The following is a 12,680-nucleotide window of genomic DNA, read 5'->3' as shown; positions in this document are numbered from 1 at the left end:
ATTCAAAAGGCACTTGGGGTACCCAAATCAAGTATTTGGTGCAAAAATGTCAACAAAGGATCATTTTTTTTTAGTTTTTATTTTTGTGTATTTTAACTAAGATGCTAATTCTACACTCTACAAAGGATCAATTTTCTACGCACAATTACCGGAACATGGTGGGGTGCTCACCCGGAAGACCTCATAAAACTTTACAAAACGACTATTCTCTGTGTTCTCGAGTATAGCTCTTTCTGTTTCCACTCAGCAGCAAACTGCCACCTATTAAAGTTGGAACGAATTCAATATCGTTGTCTACGTATTGCCCTCGGCTGCATGCACTCAACGCATAATGCGAACCTAGAGGTCCTGGCAGGGGTGAAACCTCTCCAGAACCGCTTCTGGGAGCTCTCACTAAGGTTACTTATCAAGTGTGGAGTGAGCAACACACTTGTGATTGAAAACTTCGAAGAAATGCTCACTCTGAATACTCAGTCAAAATTTATGAGAATCTATCTTTTCTACATGTCATCTGACATAAGCCTCCCAGTTCATAATCCACCTCGTGTACACTTCACCAATGACAGTTCCTCGGTTAAAAACGATCTGTCAATGAAACAAGCTGTTCATGGAATTCCAGATCAACTTCGATGTAGGTATATCTATTCCTCGCATTTTTAACGAAAAGTACCAACATGTCAATTCCGGTAAGAGATTCTTTACTGATGGGAGCAGATGGGTGCACTGGTCGAAAGATCATACTAGATTACCTTTGTATGGGTCCCCTCACATTGCTCAATTTATGGCAATGAGAAGGCGGACTTTCTCGCAAAGGTGGGCGCACAGGAAGGTGAGATCTATGATAGAAGAATTTCATACGATGAATTTTTCCATTTTGTTCGCCAGAGTTCTCTTCAAAGTTGGCAAAATGATTGGCGAGATGGCCAGCTGGGACGGTGGTTACATTCCATTATTCCTAATGTTTCCTTGCGAGCGTGGTAGTATGGTTTGGATGTAAGTCGAAATTTCATTCGCGTAATGTCAAGGCTTATGTCAAACCATTACTCGCTAGACGCGCATTTACACAGGATTAACCTCGCGTTGAGCAATGTTTGTACTAAGTGCGGTTCCGGTTATGATGGCATCGACCACGTAGTTTGGCAATGCCCGGATAATGACGCCTCCAGAGCACTACTTTTGGATACCCTTGAGGCCCGAGGTAGACAACCCTTTGTTCTTGTGAGAGATGTGTTGGGCACTCGCGATGTCACTTATATGCTATGCATTTACGACTTTCTTCGCTTGTCTTGTATAAAGGTTTAATTCTCTTGTGTTTTCTCCCCCAGTTTTTTTTTTCTCTGTTTTCGTCTTTGTGTTGTTCCTGGCCATCCGGCAGATGAAAAGCCCGCTACAATCTGGTGCTGAATCACTATGAAGACAACGAACACGCCATTACGTTATACCTTTCGGATGAGCTTCAGAGAACCCTTACCCCCAGTCCTTACCACGCCCATCCTAAAAGCATATGTGACCCACTAATCTCGAGCTGCCACGAGTATCCTGGCTCCGTCCCGTACTAACTATGTTGTATAAGAATCATATTTGTACATAAAATACAAACAATGAGTTTTGGCTCCGCAAAGCGTTAAACGCGATTGAGCCCAAAATAAATGAACTGGTTAAAAAAAACTAATTTTATCAAAAATTCGACTTCTTAAGGTTTTTCGGATTACCAATGGTCGGCGTTAAGTCAGAGAGGACCATGTGTCTGTTTTATAATGTCGAGAAAAACGACTTTAAAGTTTGCAACTCTGCAAATTTTGAATTTTTCAACAAATGTTATTGATTTTTTCCCATAAATCTTAATAACTATCAACAAAGCATCGCTCGGTATTGATCGCAAAAAAAAAAACGTAAAATGAAGCTTGAAACCGAAAAATGGCTAAGTAATTGATTGTACCGTCTACCCCCGTTCGTTTGAACGGCACCTCATGCAAATCAACGGATTTCATTTTTAATTTGAACGTCTAGCAACTCTTTTAGTTTCGAAAAACACACTACTGGCAAGGCAACCTGATTTGTTTTTTTTTATCTGTATTAACGAGATTTTTAGCCCTGGGCTAGTTCATCTCGGGACCCACGCTTTACTTCCCTTCCGAAGGAAGAACTCACATTTTGTGAGTTTGTCGGGAATGGGATTCGATCCCAGGTCCTCGGCGTGATAGTCAAGTGTTCTAACCATCCAACCAGATCCGCTCCACCTGATTTGGTGTTTTGTTTGGGTTCTGCGTTCCGTTTCACACCGTTCCATTAGCAGAATGACGTTTGAACCATTTTTAGTTTGAACGATGTGCAGATTAGAGGGGGTCAAACTAAAAAGTGTTCAAATTACATGCGGTCAAACCAACGAGGGTAGACGGTACTTGGTCCACTCTGACTGAACGATTTTTTGGAAAACCTACTACCAACTACAATTCATCCCAACTAACATTTTTGCTGTATAAGAGCTTATGCGAGCTTTCTTCCAAGAGCGTTTGCTCCATAAGCTGTTATGCAACTACTTTTGTTAGTAGGGCATACGAAGTTTTTACATATTTGATGGAAAACTAATGCACAAGCAGGACAATACTTACCAGGTGTGTTGTATAATGTGAGCAGGAAGTTTTAATTTTGATATTTCTGTTTTTACACTGAGGATTACTATTTTCAATTTTCATGTTCGTTCAGTCATAGTGGACCAAGTACAACAGTTCAATATCACATGAATGGTAGTCAATCAATGACCTATTTAAGAATTCTTGACATCCAACAGCTAACAAATTTTGAACGTATTTTCATAGTTCGGTTCGTTTTTGAAATATTATTGTTACACAGTTCATAATAATTTATTCAGAGGACTGGCATTTTTTCAAATATTCAGGCAGAGTGAGCCAAGTACAATTCTTAATTTACTGGTGAAATAAACTTCTCCGTCAAACGAGTAATGGTATATTTCAATAGGATGCCCAACAGCTTATAAACAAACATATTTTGATATAGATTGGATTACAAAGAATAGGTAATTTCAACTTGTTTTTCTCAGAGCAAGATGGTCCACTCTGTCTGCACGCAAAATGCCGCAATATGCTTCAACACGATGATCTGTAAAATACGATAGTTAACAGAATAAAATAAATTTTCACGTGTTAACTTGTTCTATAATCAATGGAAAATGCGTTGAGAAGTCATGCGATTCGGAAACATATTACGTTTTGATGATGAATTGTTTTGATTACTGGATTTCAGCCACAATACATTTCTTCAATTCTCTTGACATCAAACACTTAGTCCACTCTGACTGCACACTATTATCGATTTTCGCAGATCAATCAAAATGAAATTGTGCTATAACTCACCTTAATTGTAACATTAAGCCACAGATTAAGCTAAACGGGTAGAAGTTCCATGTAACTAATGTAGTTCTTGATTAAATGCCTTAAAAATCTCATTTTGGTCAATTTTGTTACTTGGTCCCCTCTGACTTAACGCCGACTTAATGTGATAATTACATCCGATGTGATGATCCGTTATCGCAATGCAACGAAAACTGGGGATGAGTTTGACAAGAGTATAGCACTGCGAATAATTGATGAAAGTTATTTGATCAGCCATGTCTATATAATTCCATGTCGAAGCTATACCCAACGTCTCCACTAGACAAAAATGTCTTGCCATTTTGCTGGACAGATGTGTCATGACAGAAAATGTTCTCTCGCTGTTTGCATGGAAAGCAGCGGTGTTGATCATTTCTGTTGCATTTACTCTTTCTGGCAGCAAAATGGCCAGACATTTCTGTCTAGTGGAGACGTAGGGTAATCCAATCATGCGCTTCTGTGACTGTCCCTGCCACCACAAATGAATCACATGATTATTTTTTGCCTACCACGCCCATCCAAATCAGCCCTGCATCTTTTCTCTATTGTTCGGCAGGTAGTAGGCACAGTGTCGAACCGCTCGAGATGCGTTATCATCATTATTCCTTTGCTCTAAATTCGAGTACAGTTTCGGCTTGCGATTTGACTGCGATCGGTACCCATTTTAGGTATTATAGTGTGGGTAAACGGCTCGTTCGAGTAATGGTATAAAATCTGATCCACCATGCTGTGGGTTCGACAGTATTTCTGTAGCCAGATCTACAAGCAATCCATATTTGACCAACAACATTGAAGTTGGATTGTGCCGTTTGTGATCTACAAAGTGTTTTCATTCGTTTGTGATTTTGAATCGAATTGCAAAAGTATTCAACAACAGATAAATATGCTGCAATCTTTAGAGCATAGTGATTCATTCGTAGCCCATGGCGATCACCGCGTCATCCCCCGAGTGGATGTCGTCTATTTGACCTACAACGCCAAGTTGTAAGTTTTCCTTTGAGACTTGTTGTTTAAGCTGAAAAATAACAATCTAAATCGTTTTTATTGTAGGTCCCATCCAACAATTTCGCTAGACAGCGTCTGTACTATTAGTTTATACGAGTTGAAGAAGGATCGACTGGCGAAAAAGAATTGCCGCCTTTCGATGAGCGTTGATGCATACAAACATTACATTTGGGTAGTTTGTTTAGGATATTTGAAACCAGTTCAATGTCTAAAACCTATAATTACTTCTTTCAGTACAACACGGTTCTCTCGAACCAGCTCAAGCAAAGCGGTGGGCCAATGCTTTTACGCACGTTCCACTGGTACATCGAAACCCCGAATGTGGACGCTTTCCTAGTCGAAGGAGAACAGTACGAAGCCGTTTCGCTGATCATGGAAGCGGACGTGGAGCATTGGTACTGCGCCCGGCCCGGGTGGAACGTTTCCGGAAGCCGTGTCCGGCTGAGGAACAACAAGTGGGAGCATGACAACGCCGAAAAGGCTAAGGCCCGGATAGCGGACTGCCTGGTCGCGGCGAGTCCACCACCGAAAGTTAGGAACCAGAACCGACGGGATTTCCAAAAGCGGATACCTCTGTGTACGATCAACGAAGAGTTGTGATATTGACTAGCTGTCTTGGATTTTTCTGCTTTGTAGACTTTCTTTTACATTCAGCTCATCAAGACAGTGTAACAGTTCTCTTCTCTGTTCAGTCATTCTACGACATTTCTGAATATATTGGTGTTTTCGATATTCTTATACGCTTTTCTTTCAAATAAATAGCTTGTTTTAAAACAACACCAGCGGATCAATTTTTGCATAATCATTTATATTCATTTTATATCTTCAAGAGATTGTGCTACCTGAAAATGAAAAACTAAATAATACTTACAATTGTTGAAGTTTCACAAAAACAACGCAATAGGCGATCGAATAAATATGCTTTCCACTCAATGACTAACAGATCGAAATAAGTTAGAACCGAATTTCAATTAAAAACAGATTTAATAAAACAATGAGATTAGCGTGCTACTTTAAAATTCCGGATATCTTGTTGTCATGATACAGATGGTGTTTGGTGCTAGCACGACGACCTAATAACAACTAATTAAACTAGTAAAATTACATTTTAAACTGGCATCGGACCTAACAACTAGTTTGAATTCTACTGCATTTACTGCACTTTTAATCTTTCATTTTTTTTCAATAAGAGTATTAACTAAGGATCCACTGGGAGCACATTGAAGTAACAAGTTTCACACACTTTAGGGTTAGGTTATTATTTTACCTCTCCACATTTCAGTTGCTTCAATCAACGATGAGGTATTTTTCTTTGGGTTTCACAAGTTTTTCCTAAGAAGTCTGATGAAGAAGAGGAGCAACTGGTTCATCATGCATGGGGACAGTCTAATACCTTTTCTTGATGTGTAAATAGTTAAACTACACTAACAACTTTCGGGTTTGTTGGTTGGTTTTTGATTTCTCAAGTTCCAGCTTAGGCGACCGGCGAGTCGGTGGACATCTCCTCGTCGACGGTTATGTAGAGACCTTCCTCCTCGTAGGTGGAATCGTGCTTGGCCAGGATTCTCAGCAGAGGGCGCAGCTTCAGCCACCATTGCTGCTTGGGGATGCGTTGCCTGTAATGTTGGTAAGATTGTTTAATGGGATGGAATATGATAGCGTCTTTGAAAAGAAAAAAACTATATACACTCCCGATCAAAAGTTTGGGGTCACCCCCTCGAAAACATGTCTTTTTTTAGGCCCATATCTTTGCCAATTTGCGTCCGATTTCAAAACCCTAGGCCTCATTCAAAAGATAATAAGTCAAAGAAACTTTGAACATGATTTAAAAGAAACTTTTTCAAAAAATTTTGTATGTAAACTTAACCCAAAGTTGCCAAATTTTCTAAAAAATGAATATAAACTTACGGCAGTGTCGCTGGAAATTGGGTCGACCAAATTTTAAGATGAGTGCGGTAATATAACCCATTTTCTATCAACTGCTTTTCACAGAACTTAGCTAAAAAATCTAGAAAAAATGTTATTAAGTAAATTAATCCTTGATGTCATTTGGGGTCACCCCTCAAAATGATGTATCGGCCAAAAGTTTGGGGTCACTATCGTAAAACATGAAAAAGTGATTTGTTGATATCTTTGTCATCTTTCATTCAATTTTGATTCTTCTTGGCTTATTTGAAACAAAATGAATGATACTTACTGCATAGACATTGAACCACACATATTTGTTGAAATTTACATATTAAAACTTAATGTAAAGTTGCCTCATTTTTTGAAGTGTGGTGAAATGTGTTAGCTTTACATAACATTTTTATATACAAAAATCTTTTTTTTTTTTAGTTTTTATTAATGTGTATTTTAACTTTAATGCTAATTCTACACTATATACAAAAATCGTTAAATACGTTAAGTTAAAGACATCAAACGTAAATTTAGTTAATTATCTTTTAAATGAGCCAAAAAGAATTAAAATTGAACTATAGATGACGAAGATATCACCAAATCACTTTTCCATGTTTTACGAAAGTGACCCCAAACTTTTGGCTGATACATCATATTGAGGGGAGACCCCAAACTTTTGGTCGATGACATGAAGAGTTGATTTACTTAATAACTTTTTTTCTAGATTTTTTAGCTAAGTTCTGTAAAAAGCAGTTGAAAGCTAATAGAAAATGGGTCATATTACCGCTCTCATCCTAAAATTTGGTCGACCCAATTTCCAGCGACACTGCCGTAAGTTTATATTCATTTTTTTAGAAAATTTGGTAACTTTGGGTTAAGTTTACATACAAGATTTTTTGAAAAAGTTTTTTTTAAATGATGTTCAAAGTTTCTTTGACTTATTATCTTTTGAATAAAACCTAGGGTATTAAAAAATGACATGTTTTTGAGGGGGTGACCCCAAACTTTTGATCGGGAGTGTACACTGTGGTGCATAATTGATCGGACAAACGCCGATTTTCATACAAAATGGCCAAGTTTGAGATGCTGTAACTATGGTTTGCGTTAATGGATTGAGCTCAATTTTTGACACGGAACTACCAATATGCTGAATTTTACGTATACGAAGTACAAAATGTTTTCGATAACAGGTTTGGGCGTGGCTAGGCGTTTCAAATGTGCAAAAGTGATCGAACAGCGGCACAAAAACATTGTTTGTGCGGAGTGGCAGCCCAGCCCAGTCAATACACGATTGCATATGCTGTTGAATAGGATGCTAAAGTGGAGGCGATATGCGTACACTTTACATACACTCAAACCTCCATTTAGGTAGGATCCATTTAGGTAAAATCTATTTAGGTCCCTCCATTTAGGTAACGTTACCTAAATAGAATTTGGTTGTGTTCAGAACAGTTGGAGTACTTAAGATTGATGACGTCATACCCGACATTAACCTATCATTCACCTGTTTTTATTTTGGCCACCAAACCCAACATAGACCCAACAGTTGTTCGATGTTGGTCCAACAGTGGTCCAACATGCCATAAAAAATTACCCGACTTTGACCCGACATTCAATAATTTTTCAGTCTGGCGGAATTTTGCAGGGTTTTTTTTGTGTTCCGTGCCCAGCTAGTCATTTGCATGACAACTCTCACCTGAGACCCTCCAAAACCCCCCAAAACGCCCCTGGAAGCCCCTCCCCTCCTGAAACTCCATTGAAAGTTCTCTGAAACTCCGCATGACCCACTTTAAATCTCCTATTCGAGTCACTCTCCCTAGTTAAACTTCTTTACAACCTTGTACTCCATTTAGGTAATAAACTGAATCCATTTAGGTAATGAATCCATTTAGGTAAAAATTCTATTTAGGCAGTCCCGACTCATTACCTAAATGGAGGTTTTGGTGTACGGTTAAATGGAAGCATGTATATATTTTTTCTTTCTAAACCATGGGGGGAAAATCTGCTCAACAGACACCCGAGCAGGAAGGGCCGTCTTCTACAACAAAAGTAAAAGCCAGGACTACTCTCTCCTCGACCCACATAACAACATTACCATGGTCGCCAAACCCTTCGTCTTTCCGGAACCACCAAGGCATTGCTCCAGAGAGGGGCTAGTGCACACCGCACCCTCAAGGTTAGCTGCGTAGTCTGCAGCAACGAACATCGATGACTAGCTTTGGAGAGTCCATCACGGTACCAAGCTGGCAGCTGGCGCTTAGCCAGTTTCCCGAGTGGTCCTCACCACTCCCTTTGTTTTCGAAAGGCGGACAGGGTTTGCAGCCGACTCCGAACCTCTGGGCCACCTCTTGTACCGCATCTGAACTAGCCATTCTTCGAGTCCACGCGCCACCTCCTTTGTAGCTTCAAGATGATGTGGGTGATAGCTGTTGAAACGGGATTCCAGCCAAACTCATCCCTACACATCCTCTGGACAAGATTGTCCGGAGTTGTGTCCTCTCCGCATGTGGCAAGCATGCGGTCAGGCATTGTGCGTAAACGCGGGCACACGAACAAAACTTGTTCCACCGTTTCCTCTAAACCAGCACAAACGGGACATTCGGGAGAACCCGCATGACCGAAACGGTGTAGATACTATAGGAAGCAGCCATGGCCTGAAAGCACCTGAGTCAGGTGGAATGTTACTTCCCCGCCTATTAATCCAACTATCTACCCTCGGAATCAACCTATGGGTCCACCGTCCTTTGATGGAACTGTCCCACGCGCGCTGCCATTTGACCATGGAGGCCATCCTAGCAGTCCTACGTATGCCTCTTGTGCCGCGCATTTCGAAGCGCACAAAAGCATATTACTTTACCCATTACCGTCTACCCCCGATGGTTTGAACGACACCTCATGCAAACCAACGGGGCTCATTTTTTAATTTGAACTTTTAGTAACCCTGTGGGAATCAACACACATACTGATGGTAACCTTATTTGCTGTTTTGTTTTGATTCTGCGTTCCGTTTCACCCTGTTATTTTTATGTAATGGATGGTGTTTCCGACCTTATTATTGCATCACGTTGAAAACAGCATGCTGTCGTAGTTTACGGTTTGGGAAGAAAGTGACCCTAATGCAGAAAGGAGGGGTTAATACTCACTCGAAATTGGTTTCAGCGATCAGGTCCTTCAGCGGCGAGAATTTGTACTGACGGCGAACCAGTCCCAGCAGGCAGGCCGTATCGGGACTCTTGGCGCAGATGCTTCCATCCGGTTGGGTGTTGGCCTTCAGCTGCTCCACCAGCCACTCAACGCACTTGGCCGCCATCTTGGTGCCCATGTTACGATCGAAGGGCGTCGGCGAGCCACCCTGTTGCATGTGACCTACGGATAAAGCACATATAGCAGGCAACATTCTAAATCTGGTTTTGAGCTTGTTAAAAAACCTACCCAGCACATTCATACGGGTGGAGAACAGACCCTTGCCTTCCTCCGAGTACAAACGGAAGATGAACTCGGTGTTGTAGTTGTCGGAAGCCTTCTCGTTACGCAGAATCAAACCACGCTGAACGCCGTCACTCATCTTGGACGCCATGTGGTACACGTCCTGCTGCAGGTCCTTGATGGAGAACTTTTCCTCGTAGATGTAGGCAGCATCGGCACCACCGGAAAGACCGGCCAAGGTGGCTAGGTAGCCACAGTAACCTCCCATGGTTTCAATGACAAACACTCGGCGCTTGGTACCCTGAGCGGACTGGCGGATGCGGTCGCAAATCTCAGTGATCTCGTTGAGGCCAGTGTCGGCACCTAGAGAGAATTCCGTTCCGGGAACGTTGTTGGAGATGGTCGACGGAATGACCACAATGGGGATACAGAACTCCTTGTAGTTGTCGCGTTGATCCGCCAGCTGGCCAGCAGCATGGTAAGCCTCAAATCCACCAATGATCAGAAGCGCTTGTATATTGTGCTCTTTCAATCGAGCGGCGACTTCCTTGAACTTTCCCTCTGGAAGGGTACGCTTAGTACCCAAGAAGGCACCTCCCTGTCCGACCCAGCCAGTCACATCGGACCATCCCATGTTCTTGATGTTTCCGGCGACCAAACCTTCAATACCGTCGTGGATGCCCATCACAGAGTCACCCCGGTAGATGCAGTTTCTGACAAAGGACCGAACAGCTGCATTCATACCGCAAGCTGGAGCACCGATGTGCATCACGGCCATGGTGTATCCACCGACTCCGCGACCCTGGGCATCAAAGGCCTCCTTCGGTGGCTTCAGGCGGGTCAACATCTTGTAGGTCTCCAAGTTGCGGGCGAAGGAGCGACCTCGCAATTCAACGGCCATTTCCCAGTTTTTATCGGCCATAGCTTGCGCGACAGCTTTGGTGCGCTGTACGCATTCCATCAGCGGGACTCGTACGGCTTGATTTCCGTCCAGAGATACGACGCATGGTTCAGTATTGTCGTCCGCTTCCATTAGAGCAAGGACTGCTTCGGCGCCCATGCGACAACCCTGTAGGAATGGTAGGACATTATTTTACTAATGATTGAACAACTTATTCAGTGTTGAAACAGTGTTGGGAAATACATTCACCTTAAAAGTACTTTACTCAACGTAGAACCAGGGTTGGAAAATGTCATTTTGTTATTTACCGATTTCACTGTCACTATTCCTGTCAATGTTTATTGACCGCATCTTTATTTTCCACAAGTAACTAGCTTTATTGGTATATGAAAATTCGCCCAGAAAATAGTGGGAATGAACAATGTCATGACATTCCGTGACATTTTCCAACCCTGCGTAGGACGCTGGGTTAATTTAAACCTTATTCGCTACCTATAGTTGGCACTCACCAGTACGCGATCGAACGAGCTCGGATTGCCTCCACGCTGCACATGACCCAGCACCGTAATCCTGGTGTCCTGGTGCAGCTTGTCCACCACCACCTGTTTGACCTTCTCGGCCGTGATGGGCTGACCCTCGCGATCGATGGCACCCTCCGATACGATGATAATATTCAATCTTTGACCGGCGGACCGTTCCTGTGCATGTGGCGATAAGCGTGATGCAACAGCAACGAGAACAAGGAGCAAAACACAAAACGATAGATTAGCTTTTATCGGTCATTGGAGCGGATTCGTTTGGTTGAAAGGTAAGCACATTTTTAGCGCGGGGTGGTCCAATGTACAGAGAGTGTTTTTTTTTTGTCAAGGTGTTAGTAAAGCAATGTTCATAATAAGCAGCTAAAAGTGCGAGAATAAATGGGTTAGCAGAATTAAATGATAAGAAATGACGAGACTGAAATCAGAGAAAGCTTCAAGCGGGTGATGGACAGTGCTGAAAATTTCATTTCGTCACATCTAAATTCAACCAACTTCAGCTCATTTTAGAAGCTGAACCTGAGAATATGGTATATGAAAAACTTATGCGGCTAGATGAGTTCTGCAAGAAAGTCACGGAAAAACCGCTATTTTTCGAATATTTAAGGTAAATGTCACGGACTACCTTTAAAAAATGCCAAATGATATTAACAGTGAATATCATTGGCATTTTCCTAAGGTAGTCCGTAACATTTACCTTAAATATTCGAAAAATAGCGGTTTTTCCGTGACTTTCTTGCAGAACTGGCCTAGCCGCACAAGTTTTTCATACACCATATTCTCAGGTTTTGCTTCTAAAATGAGCTGTAGGTGATCGAATTTAGATATGACGAAATGAATTTTTCAGCACTGGTGATGGATAAGAAAAGTGTGAATCAACTGAACTAAAAACAGGTTTGATGGTGAACGATTATGTAATGTAAGTGATCATGAATGAGTTTCAATTCTACTACTTAACAGTTCCATGCCTTTCTGTTCACTGTACTTTGTGACTTGATGGCACAATGAGCATGCTTATTAAAAAATACAATCATTTTATGAGACATCATAATTATGTTTCTTATTAACGAATGTTTTCAGCACAAGGCTGTTTACTATTGATGTTTTATTAGTTCGTATTTAAATTATCACCATATCAAATCGAGATTATGTACAGTCAGGATACCTATAGTAAACACATTGAGTTAATTGAAAATATTTTGATGAAATTTCTCCAGGCTGTTCTAGTGCAAAATTTCCAGTGAGTTCCATGAAGCAGTGTTTAGACAAACTCGTGGAGGACTTCGTATTACTTACGGAATTTCAGGAAGCACGCCCAAAGCATGTTTTTGTGAGTTTTGAATTATTATTAGCTCTTTATTATGGGGAAATTCAGCCCGATGCTGGTTCATCCCTAACGGTGAGTTTTGAAGGTATAGCACGGTAAACTAATTTAAAAAAAATCCTGAAGAAACCTAAGGTATCACTTGCAGCAGGACTACATGAGAGTTGTTTGTTGGAATCTCCCCTAAAGTTCCCGCA

At 41.4% G+C, this 12,680-nt stretch overlaps 2 protein-coding genes across 2 annotated transcripts; one reads left to right on the top strand and one right to left on the bottom strand.

Annotated features, from left to right (window-relative positions):
• The first annotated feature begins 3,832 nt into the window (after positions 1 to 3,832).
• On the top strand, positions 3,833 to 5,174 carry LOC109423327 (uncharacterized). Its single transcript, XM_019698266.3, has 3 exons — positions 3,833 to 4,376; positions 4,443 to 4,569; positions 4,632 to 5,174. The coding sequence occupies exons 1-3, from the start codon at positions 4,276 to 4,278 to the stop codon at positions 4,995 to 4,997; spliced, it is 594 nt and encodes a 197-aa protein (XP_019553811.3). The 5' UTR covers positions 3,833 to 4,275; the 3' UTR covers positions 4,998 to 5,174.
• A 10-nt stretch (positions 5,175 to 5,184) lies between these two features.
• Positions 5,185 to 11,321, bottom strand: LOC134283922 (ATP-dependent 6-phosphofructokinase; the record flags this gene model as incomplete). Its single annotated transcript, XM_062854218.1, is given in 4 exon segments — positions 5,185 to 6,013; positions 9,440 to 9,662; positions 9,729 to 10,791; positions 11,133 to 11,321. Coding segments are annotated over 4 exon segments (1,617 nt in total), but the record flags the coding sequence as incomplete, so codon positions are not given.
• Between the last annotated feature and the right edge of the window lie 1,359 nt (positions 11,322 to 12,680).

The sequence above is a fragment of the Aedes albopictus genome, chromosome 2, assembly GCF_035046485.1.
Source record: "Aedes albopictus strain Foshan chromosome 2, AalbF5, whole genome shotgun sequence".
In the NCBI taxonomy this organism is placed as follows: Eukaryota; Metazoa; Arthropoda; class Insecta; order Diptera; family Culicidae; genus Aedes; species Aedes albopictus.
This window is presented reverse-complemented; position numbering and strand designations above follow the sequence as displayed.

Excerpts from the sequence above, each read along its gene's own strand:
- LOC109423327 (XM_019698266.3), top strand. The coding sequence starts at position 4,276 with ATGCTGCAATCTTTAGAGCATAGTGATTCATTCGTAGCCCATGGCGAT. Across the intron at positions 4,377-4,442 it reads TTGACCTACAACGCCAAGTT|GTCCCATCCAACAATTTCGC; the intron begins GTAAGTTTTCCT and ends TTTTTATTGTAG. Across the intron at positions 4,570-4,631 it reads CATACAAACATTACATTTGG|TACAACACGGTTCTCTCGAA; the intron begins GTAGTTTGTTTA and ends TACTTCTTTCAG.